The 18,102-nt window shown below is 40.4% G+C and overlaps 1 protein-coding gene across 1 annotated transcript; it reads right to left on the reverse strand.

Annotated features, from left to right (window-relative positions):
- Window positions 1-2,785: 2,785 nt before the first annotated feature.
- Window positions 2,786-5,276, reverse strand: LOC133806808 (uncharacterized). Its single transcript, XM_062244896.1, has 5 exons — window positions 4,517-5,276; window positions 4,132-4,464; window positions 3,963-4,045; window positions 3,283-3,844; window positions 2,786-3,087 (listed from the first exon to the last, which is right to left on the reverse strand). Exons 1-5 carry the CDS (start codon window positions 5,274-5,276, stop codon window positions 2,786-2,788), a joined length of 2,040 nt encoding a protein of 679 aa, XP_062100880.1.
- Between the last annotated feature and the right edge of the window lie 12,826 nt (window positions 5,277-18,102).

Consider the following 18,102-nt stretch of genomic DNA (forward strand, 5'->3'; position numbering starts at 1 on the left):
AAGTGTCACTCCAGATGTTACTAGAAATGTCATTGGTTTCAAAATGCTCCTCGTAGACTCTCGGTGCTAAATCTGTACAAATAAATAATTAAAATTAAGTAATTTTCAATCAAACAAAAAATGTTTAAAATTTAATTAAAAACTATACATATTGTTTTAAAAAATAAAAAGTAATAATTTTGGAAATAAAAAAATGTTTCAAAATTTTTTATGATACACATAATTTATGATTGATGGCAGCCTCGTTCTCTGAGTTTCTCTCTGCGTACCAAGGCCTTAGTTCCAGCGAAGGCTGTGGTTGGTTCTCTCTTGGATGTTCATGGGGCCTGGAACATAGACTTGATTTCTAAAATCTTTCATGAGGATGACATCCCTTGGATTCTTGAAATTGTTCCTGGAAGTTCGAATCACCAGGATGATATTTGCTGGGGCTTTACAAAAGATGGGAGTTACACAGTAAAGAGTGGCTACAAAGTGGCTAGAGCCATGTCAGAAGAAGCTGAGTGTTTGGACTCTAGACATACAGTTGGCTGGTGGAAGAATCTATGGCAAATAGACTTACCTCCGATGGTCAAGAATTTCTTGTGGAAAGTGTGTCATAATTGGCTCTCTGTCTGATAAGTTTTATAACTCAAAACTTATATTTCTCATTTATTTCATTCATCTATACATCAATATATATATACAAAATACTATCCAACGTTACAATCCCACAAACTAGCCCAGCAAACTTCCCACACCTAAACAATTAATATATCTCCTAAATATGGGCACGATTACAAACAATAATAATAGTATCATATCTCCTAAATATAAGCAACTGTTACAACAATAACGATAGCAGCTCAATGGTCTCAATACCCCCCTCAAGTTGGAGCATGAAGATCATGAATGCCTAACTTGCAAAGGAGGAACTCAAATTGTGCTTTTCCCAAGGCCTTTGTAAAAACGTCTGCTAGTTGTACCGTTGTAGGAACATATAAGGGACAAATAGTTCCCGCCGTCACCGCATCACGAACAAAATGACAATCTGCTTCGATATGCTTCGTTCGTTCATGAAATATTGGATTTTGAGCGATATGTAATGCAAATTGACTGTCGCAATATAATCGCATCCCTTGGGAATGATTAACTCCCAAATCACCAAGTAATTGTTTGAGCCATTTTAACTCACATGTAGTTGCTGCCATAGAGCGATACTCAGCCTCTGCAGAAGAACAAGATACTGTGTGTTGTTTCTTAGTTTTCCAAGACACCGGAGAATGACCAATTAATACCAACCATCCAGTCAAAGAACGACGCGTAAGTGAGAAACTCACCCAATCCGAATCACACCATCCCTCTAGGGTCAATTTCCTATCAGACCGAAGGAAAATACCTTATCCCGGATGTTTCTTCAAATATCGAACAACCCTTAAGGCTGCCTCCCAATGTTCTTCACGAGGTTGTTGCATAAACTGAGACAAAATGTGCACAGAATAAGCAAGATCAGGTCTAGTCACAGACAAATAAAGCAACCGCCCTAGAAGTCTTCGATAGGGTTCCGGATCATGAAGAGGCATACCAGAAGCCAATGCTAGCTTATGGTGTTGTTCCATTGGAAAATTTGTAGGCTTGGCGCCTAATAAGCCTGTTTCTTCAATGATTTCCAATGCATATTTTCGCTGGCATAGATAAATCCCCTTGGGATTACGGGCGACCTCCAACCCCAAAAAATATTTTAAGATTCCCAAATCCTTCATATGAAAGCATGAACTTAAGTAAGCTTTAAAGAGTTTCAGGCCGGTAGTATCATTCCCTGAAATAATTAAGTCATCCACATAGACTAGCACATTGATCTGTATTGCTCCCCTACGCAATGTAAAGAGTGAGTAATCTGAATAGGATTGAACAAATCCATATCGCTTCAATGCCATAGCTAACTTATCAAACCAACAACGAGGAGCTTGCTTTAAGCCGTACAACGACTTTTTCAATCTGCAAACCAAATTTGGGTTAGCGTTTTTAAAACCAGGAGGTACCTTCATATACACTTCTTCATCCAAGTCACCATGGAGAAAAGCATTGTGCACATCCATTTGATGTACGTCCCACTTTTTAATTGCCGCCACTGCTAAGAAGGTACGGACAGTCACCATTTTTGCCACTGGGGCAAAAGTTTCATCATAATCGATTCCTTCTACCTGATGATGTCCGAATATAACAAGTCTCGCTTTCAACCGTTAGATGCTCCCATCAGAATGATGTTTGATTTTGTAGACCCATTTACTTTCGAGTGCTTTCTTCCCGGGCGGCAGTTTCTCCATAACCCATGTCTCATTCTCTTCCAAGGCGCGTATCTCATTGCTCATAGCATCACGGCAACTAGAATCTTTGACGGCTTGCTTAAAATTTTTAGGTTCTTTTGCTGCTGTCATAGCTGCAACAAAATTTTGATGCCGAGGAGAAAAATGTTCAGAAGATACAAAGTAAGTAATAGGATACGGAGTACCTGAGGCATGTTGTTGGGCAGATGAATTTTTTGAGGACTTTACTTTTTGAATTGTATAGGTGACAAAATCCTTATCGCGACTCGATGGAATCTTGTCTCTCATCCCTCTTCCCATTTCTGGTTCCACATTGTCCTCCATTGCAGGAGCCACCTCTGGCTCCACATCATCATCTGGCACCGCCACAACATCACCCCCATCCATGTCATGGGTGGTGGTTACCTCACCATCCACACCACTCACACTTACCCCACACAACCCCCCATGGAGTTCCGTATGCTCATCTCCTTGCAAGGTCATGGATACAACCCCCCTCCATGGGATGCATCAATATCATCAGCAGTATACTCAATGGGAGAAGGAGAATGAGTAGGGTCATGTTGCGCAGAAAAAAGAAATTCATGCTCATAAAATTTCACATCTCTAGAGACAAAGTATTCTCTTGATTCCAAATCATACAATTTCCATCCCTTTTTTCCATAGGGATATCCCACAAAGATACACTTTCGACTTCTACTAGCAAATTTATCCCCGTCACGACGTTGATTATGGGCATAACATAAGCAACCAAAAATTTTCATGTTATCAAATTTAGGGACTTTACCAAATAATTTTTCATAATGTGTCATATAATTAAGCACACTAGACGGAGTACGATTAATTAAATAACACGCTGCCAACACACATTCACCCCAAAATTGCATTAGTAAATGACCCTAAAATCGAAGTGCTCGTGCCACATTCATAATATGTTGATGTTTTCTTTCAACTCTCCCATTTTGTTGTGGAGTACCTACACATGATGTCTCAAACACTATCCCTTGCTTTAAAATATAATCACGTAGACAATTAAATTCGGTGCCATTGTCACTGCGAACTCTCTTGATTTTCTTGTCAAATTGTCTATCAACAAATGCCACGAAATTCATAAACATAGTCTCAATCTCAGTTTTATTGCATAATAGATAAACCCAAACTGCACGCGAATAATCATCAACAACTGTCAAGTAATATTGTGCCCCACATGAGGAAGGAGTTCGATAAGATCCCCACAAATCACAATCAACTAATTCAAACAAACTACTTGCATTATTCTCACTTAAAGGAAAACTATCCCTATGCTGCTTAGCACGTGGACAAATATCACAAGTTTTTTTATTTGTGCTTCTATCAAACGAACTTACTGTAGGGAGGAACTTTAACACCTTGACCGACGGATGGCCCAAACGTTTATGCCACAAATCCATTGACGAAACCCCTTCCACCACCAATGCATGCAGCTTTGGAACACCCCAGAAAAAGTAAAGTCCATCACTCCGTTCACCCGCTCCAATCAACTTCCTCGTCGTCCGGTCCTGTATTACACACAATGTATTAGTAAATTGAACGATACAATTGGAGTCATCGATAAGTTGTGTGACAGAAATTAAGTTGCAAGTTAATTAAGGCACAAATAGGACATGATCAAGTCACAATCCACCATCTAAGATCACACTGCCCTCCTTCGTAGCAGTTGCATCTTTCCCATCCGGCAATCCCACTGGTATATTTGTAATCTTTTTCGCATAATTCAGACAATTGAAATTTCCTCTGACATGGTGTGATGCTCATGTGTCTATAATCCAAGAAATGTCATGCTTACCATGAAGACGATCCTTGGTTTTGGAAACGTTCAAAGCATCAAGAATTTGTTGCCACTGTGCTGAAGTAAGGCCTGAGATACCTGCTGTCTCAATCGAGTTTGGTGGAGCATGAGATTGCCCATCCTTAGCACCGCTGCAACTGGTACCTACTGCTGCTTTATTGGCGCGCACAGGTGCGTTGTGGGTGCCCCTGCCATGCCCACCTGAACGGCCTGATCCTCTTCCTGCCGTTGCGCCGCCACAACCTGGTCCACGTCCATCCCGAGGACGACCCCCCCCACCACTCAGGGAACCCATGAAGCTGAAAACATGAGTTGTCTTCGTGGCCTTCTCTGTTGCAGTGAGTACAAAATTTGTCATAATTATCTACAAATTTAGTTTTACCTCGCGCATCGGGTGTAACTCGAAAAGCCATGATATTGTTACGGTTTTGATGAGTGGAAGAATCCCCGCGCAACAGTCGTTCATCTTGTATAACTCGCTGGTATGATTGATCGATGTTGGGTAATGGATCCTGAGAAAGCAAATTGGAGTGAATCGTTGTATAAGCTCCATCTAGACCAATAAGAAAATGATGCAGGTAGTCTTCGGCAAGCAAATCAGTCACTTGTTTGTTGATATCACACAGACATCCTCCACATGTGCATGTTGGCTTTTTGATATAAGTCACAAGTTCATCCCAGATATGAGATAGACGGCCAAAGTAGACCGAGACCTCTTCATCCTTGCCCTTCTTACATTCTCCCAGAGATCCCTTTAATTGGCATATACGAGTCCCGTTCACAACACAGAAATGCTGCTTGAGATGAGTCCACAAGGATTGTGCATCATCGTAATAGGAAAGAGTAGAACGCAGTGAAGGCTCAATCGTGTTGAGCAACCATGCTATGAGCATCGAATGGACTACAGTCCAATCCTCCAGTTTCTCAGGTGTTGTTGGTTTTGGGACTTTCCCTTCCACAAAACCGTATTTTCTCTTTGCTTGTAACGAGGTTCGAATGGCCCTTGCCCATTCATCATAATTTGAACCACACAATTGGATTGGTGTAATCACGTTGCCAGGATTGTCACTCAAGCCCATAAAAAAAATCAAGTCGACTTGCTTCTCGCCTTTACCACTGTTGTCACCAGTCTTCTCAGCCATAATCTCTTATGGTGCTGGATCTGTAAAAAAAATTGTTTAATATTCCCTAAGATCGTTTCTCTCTCCTGATACCATGATAAGTTTTATCACTCAAAACTTATATTTCTCATATATTTCATTCATCTATACATCAGTATATATATACAAAATACTATCCAACGCTACAATCCCACAAACTAGCCCAGCGGACTTCCCCCACCTAAACAATTAATATATCTCCTAAATATAGGCACGATTACAAACAATAATAATAGTATCATATCTCCTAAATATAAGCAACTGTTACAGACAATAACGATAGCAGCTCAATGGTCTCAATACTGTCCATGACAATCTCGCCAAAAAAAGGTTTGGATCTTTCTGCTGCTTGCTTCAGGTGGAAAGGTATGACAGAAACTGTTATTCATGCTCTCAGGGGTTGTGTGGGAGTTAAGCGAATTTGGAAGTCTATGAATATTTACCACTACTTCCCTCTAAACTGTTACGACCCGTTTGATTTTGCTTTGAGGATCTGGACTAGTTGCTCTAATCAGGATTTCCTTGCTTTTTGTCTCCTTTCGTGGGCGGTGTGGAACTGAAGGAACAAGCTCCTACATCATTTTTTTGTGCCTAAAGATTCATACTTTATTAATTGGAATCTTATGTTACTTAAAGATCCTATTGTTGGGTGTACTCATATTCGGTCGAAGGTGCATCATAAGTGACAGGCTCCTCCTTCTGGGACCATTCACATTAATTGTGATGCTTCTCTTGGTAAAGAGTCTACTGGCTCGTTGCTCGAGATTCTTGTGGTAGAGTGATTGCTTCTCAATCTGAGTATAGGCTGGGTCTTTTTACAGTAGAATTGGCTGAAAGTTTAGCTGTCTAGTTGGAGCTCCATTTGGCTTCTAATATAGGTTTAGTAACTTCCAGATCTCATTTGATTGTGCTTTGTTTATGAAGGCTTTAGGTAATTAATTCTTTCATTCTTTTAGGGAAGCTAATAGAGTAGCACATGCAATTTCTGAGCATGCTTGTATAAAGTTGTAAACGATTTTTGACTGGGTTCTATACCTGATTGTGCATCTGCTTTGATTCAAGCAGAGTTGCCTTAACTGTTATTTTGTTCTTTGTGGAATAAAAAAATTTCTTTTAAAAAAATAATAATAAAGACTATTGGTGGGTTAATTAATATAGTTCCCAAGAGGGACTATTTTAGAGGTCTTCCAAAAGGTCCAAAAATAGGATTATCCATTCCCATGTATTAGTCCAAACACCAAACTTCAAACCTCAGTGTGGTCCAACTCCAAAATCCCTTCATTTCATCTAACTAAAGAAATTAGTTAGGCTGCCATTTTCTAGTTCACGAGTACATGAAATTTTTATGGATCGAATAATTAGCCTTTGGGCTATTAATTGAGGCTATTAAAATCTTACATGATCTGTTTTAAGTTTTGACAATTTTTTTAGCAGAATAAAAATGTACACAGTACAACTATAATATTTATGGTTGCAGTGTCCTTGAGTCTTTAGTTAAACTGTTAAAGTAAGAGAATAAGAGAAAGAAAGAAAAAAAAAAGTTAAAGGCCGGGAATTTCACTTTTATGATATAATCTCATCCATTATATTATGTCCTTTAAAAAATATTATATTTTGTTCGACAAAGTGTGAAGAGATTAAAAGAGAGGAAGAAATTAAAGATAAAGCTAAGGCTTATCTATAATAAATTAAAAGTATAGGTCCTTAATAAGCGTAAATGGAAAACAGAGTACAAGGCAGCACCAATAGCAAGGAAATAACTGGCTTGGACACTTGGTCTTGGATGTTCTCTTTTATTCTTCTCTGACAGTGCATGTTATGTGGAGAAGCATTGATTGAAACAAGACGTGCTTATTTCTACCAAAAAAAAGCAAGAAAGAATGAAACATAGATTGCTACATACGCTTAAATAATTTTATGGATTGTTGGGCTCAAAATATTCGGCCCAAATATTTTGCTGTTGTTAGCCCAACCCAAATGATAGGCCCAATAACATTAGACCCAAGAGTGATCCAAGAGAGAGTCAAAGGGTGGATAGAAGAGGTTACCCAAAAGGAGGACCCGACTTCCCCAGCTGAACAGAGCAATGTCAACAAAGAAGAAGAAGAGCAACAAACCATGGAGGAAGGGAGAGTGCATGCGCGTGGGACTCGTGTGCGTGTGAGACCCAAATGGCTCCAAGAGTTTGTTAGGCTGGAGTGTTGCTGAATGTTGGTGCAACCTTTGCTACTTTCTGTTATTTTCAATTTCCCTAAATTGCTGATATAAAGAGAACAATTGTAATCAGTTTTTTTTTTAGTTATCGAATGAACTAGCAAGCAATTGCTTTGGGAGATTGGCCTTGTCTCGAAGAAGGCATTTTATCTAACACTGGTGCTTTCATTGACTCTTCATCTCCAGCATGAAGAACGAAGAACTCGTCGCCATGATTCAAGCCCTGGAAACTAGTTTCCATAAACATTTAGAGGAGCAATTTGCCCAATTCAATGCTAGATTGGACGAGCAGGTGGCTCGTTTGGATAAGCGTGTGGACTAGCTGCAGTCTCCTTCGTCGAAGCCACAAGTGGTTAACGGGAGTGCGAGTAGTGGCTTGGATTCACCGGCTGTGCATCGACTGGAAGTTGCTACTGCCTCTCGCGATGTGAACTCAATCCTCAAAATTATGAGAGTCGAGGTCCCTCGTTTTGAAGGAATGAGTGTAGAGGATTGGATTTACAAGATCAATAAGTTCTTCGATCTGCATGGCATCTCACCGAATATTAGATTATCGACGGTAGCTTTTCATCTTGATGGAGCTCCTTCGACTTGGTTTCAATGGATGGAAAAGGGAGGAGGGTTCTCGAATTGGGAGTCCTTTCTTCGGGCATTACGTTTATGTTTCAAAATCTCGATTTATGATGATCCATTGGGGAGGATTGCTAAGCTGGTTCAGACGGGGCGTGTGTCTACTTTTAGAGAAGAATTTGGAGAGCTAATGACCCGTATTTCAGGTGTTCCTATACAATACTTTCTGAATTATTTTGTGTGGGGTTTAAAAAATGAGATTCGCAGGGAGTTGTTGTTGGCCAAACCAGTTGATTTGGCGGAGGCCATGGCCAAGGCTCAGCTATTCGAAGATCGGCTTGACGATTTGTTGACTCGTGTTCGTGGTGAAGGAGTACGTTCTGCGTGGTCTCCCAGATTTTCGAATTCCTCTGTTACTTCATCTCCAAATGGTGCCGGTTCAACATCCATGGGGTCCAATAGGAATGCTACAGTGGCCTCAAAATTCCAAAAATCAACCAGCCCGCCATTACCAGTAAAACGGATGTCTCCTGCTGAGATCAAAGAAAAACGTGACAAGGGGTTGTGCTTCACTTGTGATGAGAAATACAGCTTTGGCCACAAATGCAAAAATTGAGTTCTCATCCTTTGTGCTCAGGAGGATGAGGAAGAAGAAGACAGTAATTCCGAAGATGAAGAAGCCACTCCGGATTTAGCAGAGGGGTTAGCGGATGAGGTAAGCTTGAATTCCTTGTCCAATTCTACTAATCCAAGAATATTTTGAATTGTAGCTCAACATGCTTCAAAATCCTTGGAAGTTTTAATTGACACTGGTAGTAATAATAACTTCATTCAAGAGATGCTAGCAGTTCAATTGGGCTTAGTCTGTACATACACAAAACGGTTCAAAGTCTACATGGGAAATGGTAATTCCCGTTGGTGTTCTCAGCTGTGTAAAGGGGTGGAGTTAAGTTTACATGGACATAAATTTATGGTGGATTTATACGTCTTACCGATTTGGGGCCTTGATGTTGTTTTGGGAATGCAGTGGCTTCAGACCTTGGGTCCTTGCATCCATGATCACAAAGCATTGACAATGGAATTCCAATGGCAGAGCAATGTTGTTAAACTGGCTGGTTCATCAAAGTCTGCTACCCACTAGTTATCTTTTACTGAACTCCACACTATGCTTAGAGAGGGGGATATTTGAGATGTATTCATATTGACAGCGATTTCGAAGGAAGAAGCTAAGGTTGGGTTAGAGGTCAAGGAATTGGAGGCAACCTTGCCCCTTGAAGGGCAAGGCATCCTTACTGAGTTTCATGATGTGTTCGATGAGCCCAAACAACTACCACCTCATCGGGGAATGGATCACAGGATATTCTTACAACCGAGTTCTCAACCAGTCAATGTGCGACCATATCATTATCCTTATTTTCAGACGGATATCATTGAGCACTTAGTACGAGAAATGGAGCATTGTGGTTTTGTTCAACCAAGTAACAGTCCCTATTCATCACCTGTGCTATTGGTTAAAAAGAAAGATTGATCGTGGCGTTTTTGTGTTGACTATCGAGCACTAAACAACATCACAATCAAGGACCGTTTTCCCATTCCCACCATCGACGAGCTACTAGATGAGTTGGGCGGAGCAACAATATTTTCTAAGTTAGACCTTCGGGCGGGGTATCATCAAATTCGCATGGACTCTCGGGACGTTCACAAAATAGCCTTTCTCACTCATGAAGGCCACTATGAATTTCTCGTCATGCCATTTGGTCTTACTAATGCCCCTCTACCTTTCAAGCTACTATGAACCGGGTATTCAAACCACTTCAGCGCCACTGTGTTATTATTTTCTTTGATGATATTCTTATTTACAACAAGTCATTAGTGGAGCATGCTCACCACTTGAGACTAGACTTACAGCTGCTACGAGACCACTGTTTTTATGCTAAAGGAAGCAAGTGTAAATTTTTTCAACCAACTATTGAATACTTGGGCCACTTAGTCTCTTCACAAGGGGTACGGGCTGACCCTTCCAAGATTGCCGCAATGGTTGAATGGCCCCAGCCACGTAATCTAAAGCAACTAAGAGGCTTTCTTGGATTAACAGGGTATTGTCGTCGTTTTGTAGCTCACTATGCCACCATAGCTGCCCCCCTTACGGAGTTATTGAAGAAGGATAATTTCACTTGGACTGAACAAGCTCTGGCAGCCTTTGATCACCTAAAAGAGCTATGACAGAGACTCTAGTTCTTACTCTGCCAAACTTTTCTAAGTTGTTTGTCATTGAATCTGATGCATCTAATGTGGGAATAGGTGCGGTCCTGATGAAAGAAGGTCACCCCATTGCCTTTTTTAGCAAGAAGTTGGGATCTAAATTTGTTGGCACTTCCGCTTATCTTAGAGAATTACGGGTTGTTGTTGAAGCAGTCACCAAGTGGCGACAATACTTGTTGGGATGCCACTTTGTTATTCGAACGGATCACAAGAGTTTAAAAGAACTACTAACTCAAGTGATTCAAACACCAGAACAGCAACAGTTCCTCAGAAAGCTCATCGGATTCCATTTTTCCATTGAATATAAAGCAGGGAAAATAACTGAGCAGCTGATGCACTGTCCAAACAACACGAAGTCTCATCTTCCTTACTCGTTGCTGCTCTTTCTTCAGCTTGTTTTGATTTTTTGGAGGAATTGAGAAGAGAAAATACCACCTGCCCAAAATTACGTCGTCTCCATGCTCAGTTAGAAGATGGCACTATCGATAATACAGATTACTCGATACGGGTTGGCTTATTATACTACAGGCAGCGTCTCCGTGTGAGTACCAACTCCAACCTCAAGCAACAACTTATGAGGGAATTCCATGACACTCCAGCAGGTGGTCATGCTGGTCTGGAGCGCACAATTTTGCGATTGAGCGCCAATTTTTTCTGGCCAGGTATGAAAACAGAAGTGCGAAAGTTTGTGCAAGCATGTGTGATTTGTCAAACAGTGAAATATTCTTCCGCTGCTCCCTATGGCTTGTTGCAGCCACTTGAACTCCCCGAACGTGTTTGGGAGGATCTAGCCATGGATTTCATTGTGGGGCTACCCAATTCTTTTGGGGTCACGAATATTTTGGTTGTAGGGGATCGATTCACCAAATATGCTCATTTTGGAGCACTGCCAAACCATTATTCAGCCACCAAAGTTGTTGAACTATTCTCAAACATGGTGATACGATTACATGGAATGCCAAGATCCATTGTCTCGGATCGTGATCCCATCTTCACTAGTGCTTTTTGGAGAAAATTATTCGAGCTAATGGGTACTACACTAAAAATGAGCTCTTCGTACCACCCTCAAACAGATGGTCAAACGGAAGTGACTAACCGCTACTTGAAGCAATATCTTCGGGCATTTACAGCCGATAATCCTAAGCAATGGAGTAAGTTTCTCTCTTGGGCTGAATATCATTATAACACAAGCCATCATTCAGCCATTGGTATGACACCTTTCCAAGCGGTGTACGGGAGAACTCCTCCAACAATCCCTTCTTACACTCGAGGTACTACAACCATTCAAGCGGTAGAAGAAGACCTGCTGGCCAGAGATAGCATTCTTCAACAACTGAAGACTAACTTGCTGCAAGCTCAACATCGCATGAGACAACAAGCCAATAAGAAGCTCCGAGACATTCAGTTTCAACTTGGTGATTTGGTACTGGTTAAATTACAACCATATCGTCAAGCAACGGTGGCTAAGCGCCTCAACTCTAAGCTTTGTAGAAGATATTTCGGTCCATTTCCAATTAAAGCTTGAGTTGGGTCGGTCGCTTACACTCTCGAATTACCAGTAGGCAACAGGATTCACCCGACCTTCCATGCCTCATTGTTGAAACCATTCTACGGTACAACCCCCCTACCTGTTATCCTCTTCCTGAGCTTGCTATCAACAACAAACCTGTCATGGTTCCACAAGTCATCTTGGCTACTCGCCTCAACAACAGCAAACCACAAGTGTTGGTACAGTGGTCTTTGAGTGCTCCTGAAGATGCTACATGGGAAAACTTTGCTGAATTCTGCCAACTTTATGACCTTGCCAACCTTGAGGACAAGGTCGTTTTCAAGGAGGGGAGTAGTGTTGGCCCAACCCAAATGACAGGCCCAATAACATTAGACCCAAGAGTGATCCAAGAGAGAGTCAAAGGGTGGATAGAAGAGGTTACCCAAAAGGAGGACCCGACTTCCCCAGCTGAACAGAGCAACGTCAACAAAGAAGAAGAAGAGCAACAAACCATGGAGGAAGGGAGAGTGCGTGCGCGTGGGACTCGTGTGCGCGTGAGACCCAAATGGCTCCAAGAGTTTGTTAGGCTGGAGTGTTGCTGAATGTTGGTGCAACCTTTGCCACTTTCTGTTATTTTCAATTTCCCTAAATTGCTGATATAAAGAGAACAATTGTAATAAGTTTTTTTTAGTTATCGAATGAATTAGCAAGAAATTGCTTTGGGAGATTGTCCTTGTCTCGAAGAATGCATTTTATCTAACAACTGTTTTGAGTCAATTGAAATGGAGCGTTTTAGCCCAAGCAGAGGAGCCAGAATCAGAGGCTGCGGATCAGAGGCAGGCCTTGCCTCTGTCCTCTGCAAACCTAAAAGATCCGAAAGCGTTTTGGCGGGAAATTTAGTTATTCCTTCAATCAATCAGGAAGTAGACTTAACCAACTAACTTCTTAGTATTCATTTTTGACCCTATAAATAACATGACCTCGTTTAGAGAAAGCATTAGAATCTGACTTAGACATCAGAGTGTCTTTCTTGCAGGTACTCTCAGATGGTTTGACGATCATTGGAGACATCTTCATTAATTGAGAGAAATCGGAGAACCAGAGTTTGACGGCAAGTACCTCCCAATTTAGACTGGCAATATTGTTGCATCAACATGGATGTATTTTGAATATTATCTTCGACTTAAACTCTTCTTTTGGCAACATTGAACATAAATTGTCTTTTTTTTTTAAAATAAAATAAAATAAAATAATAATAATAATTATAATAGTGTGTGTAATTATATGTTAACATATATAGATGCGGGTAAGATATGATATATTTTCATCTTGAAATTAAAGCTTAAAATGAATATATAATCCATATCGTTAGTTCGATAATTTAATAATTATAGTCAAAGAAAACAAACGACCGCATGATGCAGAGAAACGATAGAATCGTGGACCTTCCTAGTTGACAGCATAATTGTCACTATACGTTCAATGTTGCCAAAATCACAAAACTACCAATCTTGCATTTCCAGCAAAGTTGGCTATAGCTTTCTTCGGTAGGAACCTAGCTACCCAACAACATTACTCAAATTCAAAGTTACGATATCACTTTTTTCTCATTCCGATGAATCAATTCAATCATACCACACAATCATTTATTTATAAGGATACGGTAATAATATTAATCTTGGGAACCCGCCCACCGACCCCATTAAATATAATAAAATAATTTTATAAATATAAAAACAATTGCCAAGGGGCACCGTGGCAACGTGCTCAACCACACAAGTGATAACATATTATTATTATTATTAGTATAATTCAATAATATATTAGACATAATTTAATTTAATAATTAGTATTAGATATTGTTAATTAATTATAAGGTACTATCTCTAGTGGTATTAGACACTTGAAGACTATCTCCAATGCAAGATATAAATTTTGTGCTAAATTTAGTACAAACTCAATATTTGTTAATGTGCTCCAATACATAAAATGCAAATTAACTTTAAAAAATCAAACAATTCATTAAATATTTATTAATAATATATAAAAATTAATATTTTTTTTCATTATATATTATAAAAAAAATAAAAATAAAAAATAATATAGTTAATTATTAATTGTTATTAAATAAATTAATGGGAATATGGTAAATAAAAATTAAATATTTATTATTGTGCAAAATTTGATACAACTTTTAGTATGAGTCAAATTTAATATATTTTTTTGGAACACTATATGAGTGATACTTTTACTAAAATCTACTAAATATAACAATGCACCATTTTCTACGCTCGACAAATAGCTACCAAGTGTCTATTACATTCCTAATTTACGTAACTAACTATTCTATTTCACTTAAAAGTACATTTTAACAAATGTGAATATAAAAAAGTTCTATCATATATCTAGTAAGTAGTAACTATTAAAATATGTTATTTTATTAAAATTATATTGTTTTAAATTTTGTTTATTATTTACTTGTAATTACATTTCGTAGCTGTCAAAATAGTATATAATGTTAACAATTATATATGAAATACGTTGACATGGAATACTTTTTTTTATATAATTTTATAACAAATTTCTTTCTTTGTTTTTTTTAATTTTAATTTTTATAACTTTAAATAATTATTTTTTAAAAAAAAATTCTTAGTAATAAAAATTGTAGACTAAAATTTAAACATATTAAAGTATGAACGTTGATGGTATTTTAGTAATTCTATTTATATTTTATAATCTTTTATATCCTCTTTATAATAAAACAATTCATTAAAATTTAAATAAGACTTAAAAGTCAGATTATCAATAAAGCAATAGAGAAATTCTACGTTTATCTATGATTCTAGAAAAAACTAAAATTAATTTTATTGCTTTTAGTTCAAAATAGTATCTTTTTTGTGTGCAAATTAATTGTTTTAATAATTAAAAATACCATCAACTTTGATTCTTTAATATTTTAATAATTTTTATTTCTAATACAAAATATATATTTTTTAAAATAATTATTTAAAGTTATTAAAATATAATTTTATAGCATGTTTTTTCCTTCGCCAAATAAAATAAGGTGTATAATATTACATGATATAATTGGAGTAATTTAATACATAAATCACTAAAACTAAAACTGTAGTAAGAGATAAAAGAAAATGGAAAAGAGTAGCTAGATCTTTAGTTAGCGTAACTTGGACTTCTGTATATATATATATATATATATATATATATACTAGGTATAAAATACGTGTAATGTACGTTATATTTTATATTTTTTAGAAACGATGTAATATTCAAAAAATTAATTGGATAATAAATAATATAATTATTAAAATGTACAATATTATTTAAGTAGAAAGTTGTTGTCTACGTGAAGAATTATTTTGAGACATATTTTCAAACAGTAATTGCTTCAATAACATATAATATATTAAACATATAATTGGTTAAAACCAACTTAAATGAAATAATTGAGCTCGACAAATTAGGCAAGAAGGATTTCGACGAAGCCAGTTAACAATATAGTTGACATGAAACAAATGTAAACATTGTGGTTGTACGCCCTGGTTTTCCCACGGGCTGTTAGCAAGCTGAGATACGACCTAATCGTGAGATACGGCCTAATCATGTCTACCATGTGGACATCCCCAAGACCGGAGCTGCCATAGAAAGATCCTACCTCCTCAGCTCGAGCTAACCTAAGGGTTCACCAAGATTAGACTGAGTTTGGACTTTGAAGGCCACGGGTCGAGGGAAGCTTCCAGCTCGTGGTACGAGCTAGAGTTGGAGGCTGTGACCTTTCATAAAGTCAACCACGCAAGGTAAACGTGCATATATCAAACATCACGTGTCTGATATATCCCTGACTTCTCGAACACGCAGCATGAACGTGCGCATTCAGACACCCACGACTGGGTTGGGCCGTGCGGCCCATTATCCCCTTTACCTATTGATTAGACCACACTTCATGTGTCAGGTTTTAAGAATTAATCATGAATGTCACACAGTTGACATGATAGGTAAGAAGGTCACGGGATGACCTTCTTACCAACTCCCAGGTGCCCTCTCCTATAAATATGGAGACCCTGGGAGTTGCAAAGGGTTGGATTCTATTGTGTAAGAAATACCCTGTAAAAGAATACCAAGCATATAGCAATAACATTGACTGGTGGAGTAGAAGGGTATTAACCTTTGAACCACCTAAAAACGTAATTGTGTCACCAGCCCATTTATAAAAGATCATTCATCTATTTCGGTTCAACATAAACACTAATCCCTTCCTCTTATTTTCTTAATTACCTGTTGGCGAAGAACCGCGTCAACAGTTTGGTGATTTCATTGAGAGCAAATTAGATTGGTGCTGTCGCAAACATCCACTATGGTGACCACTCGGTCCAGACACAGTAACGAGATGGAACATCATGATGGGCAGGAGGCTCATCATATCGCCATCCCCGGTGAACAAATTCCTGAGGTCCAGCAGCGGCCGGGCAAACAGCCGGTGGGCCAAGATGACACTAGAAGTTCGGCGCCCCGGCCACCTAATCCAAACCTAGATTATTACACTGCGGTGGAGATGGAGAATGCTCAGCTGAGGAGCCAACTACAAAAGGCTAATCTGCAGATAAAGGAGGTGTTGGCCCGACTACCCCCTCTTACAACCGACGCTAACGTCGGAAAGAGGCAAGGCGAGACTCATAAGTCCCGCCGGGGTAATCGGTCCAGGCCTAGCCACTCGGACAGACCTCCGACAGCCAACTCTATTCCCTCATCGCACCGTCGAGAGGCAAACTTCGAAGAAATGCCTAGAGCCGAACAACAACAGTACAACCGTTCGGTCCGAACTTCAACTCCCAGCTCCCAACCAGCCTCGAGCGCGCCAGGAGAGCTCGAGGAAGTTCCAGAAGGAGATCTGGGGAGGGCTCACAGCATCAGCCCGTCCCCACCAGCCGTCCTGCACCTCGTCCATATCGCCAGGCGCGGGACCCGCAGGTTGGCAGGGCTGCGAGGCCCCCACCTAACTTGATCCGCCCTGATGGAACCAGGATCGCATCTCCGATCAGGCATCCTCCCTCACCAATAAGATATCCGTCTCCACCTCGGCCCATCCGAGATATCCCAGCCTATGGAAGCAGTAGGAGAAACCCCCCGTCCGTGGGACCTTCCCGACGTAGCAGGGCGCCGAGAGGGAGCCCGGATCCTCACCCGCAAAGGCGGACTCCGAGCTTTTCTAACGGGAGCTATTGGACCGGCAGTCGCCGGAGCGACCTTTCTGGCGGAGACCTGCGCCAGCGTTTAAGCTCAGCACAAAGTCCTCAAACCACCCAGGGGGGCGACTTGCCAGATCGCCTTAACTCTCATAGAGGAGAGCCAGTAGGAGGTGGCAGCCATGCTCGCTCAGGGGGAGACCTGTCCGAAGTACGTAACGGAGGGAATGCCCCAAATAACCTATCTCAAGATAGGAGGGGCAATAACCCACCAAATATGTACAATGGATCCGGAGCTGTTGAGCAGCCCCGGAATAACCAAGGATATCAGGACAAAACCCTCGAGTGCCTGGCTCAGATGGAGGAGCTAATGAGGAAGCTCATGTCGGAGAAAGAGAAAGATGAATATGATTCGGGGGACGAGATGGAGTTCTTCGCCCCCAGCATAGCAGCAACGACTTACCCACTCGGTTTCCGTATGTCGTACCTGTCCAAATTCAATGGAGACGGAGATCCGTCGGATCATCTGGGGATGTTCAACACCCAGATGATGACACCCAGATGATGGCCCACAACATCGGCCCCGAGCTGAGGTGTCTGATATTTCCCTCCACACTGACTGGACCAGCTAGGCAGTGGTTCAAGCAAAGCAAAAGACAATCAATCAGCTCCTGGAAGACTTTCTCGGATGACTTTAAAAGGGCATTCCGAGCCTCCCAGGCTGCCCGCGTCAAGGCCGATTCTCTGGCTAACGTGAGGCACCAGCCCGACGAACCTCTGAAGACTTACCTAGGCAGGTTCGCGAGCATCGCTGCTCGGACCAGAGACGCAGATGACAGCTCCAAGCTCATGGCCTTGAGGACTGGGATCCTCGTCGGAGGGGGACTCTGGAAAGATATACAAATGAAGGGAGTTAGCTCGGTGAACGAGTTCCTAAATAGGGCCAAGGAATGGATCAACTTGGAGGAGGCTGAAGCCTCAGCTGCAGGGACCAGCCAGGTCCCTGAGCAGCTCGCTGGAGTGGGGACGGAGGTCGCGACAGCGACCCAAAACATCACACAGAACAACCAGCTCG

The sequence above is a fragment of the Humulus lupulus genome, chromosome X (assembly GCF_963169125.1).
Source record: "Humulus lupulus chromosome X, drHumLupu1.1, whole genome shotgun sequence".
In the NCBI taxonomy this organism is placed as follows: domain Eukaryota; kingdom Viridiplantae; phylum Streptophyta; class Magnoliopsida; order Rosales; family Cannabaceae; genus Humulus; species Humulus lupulus.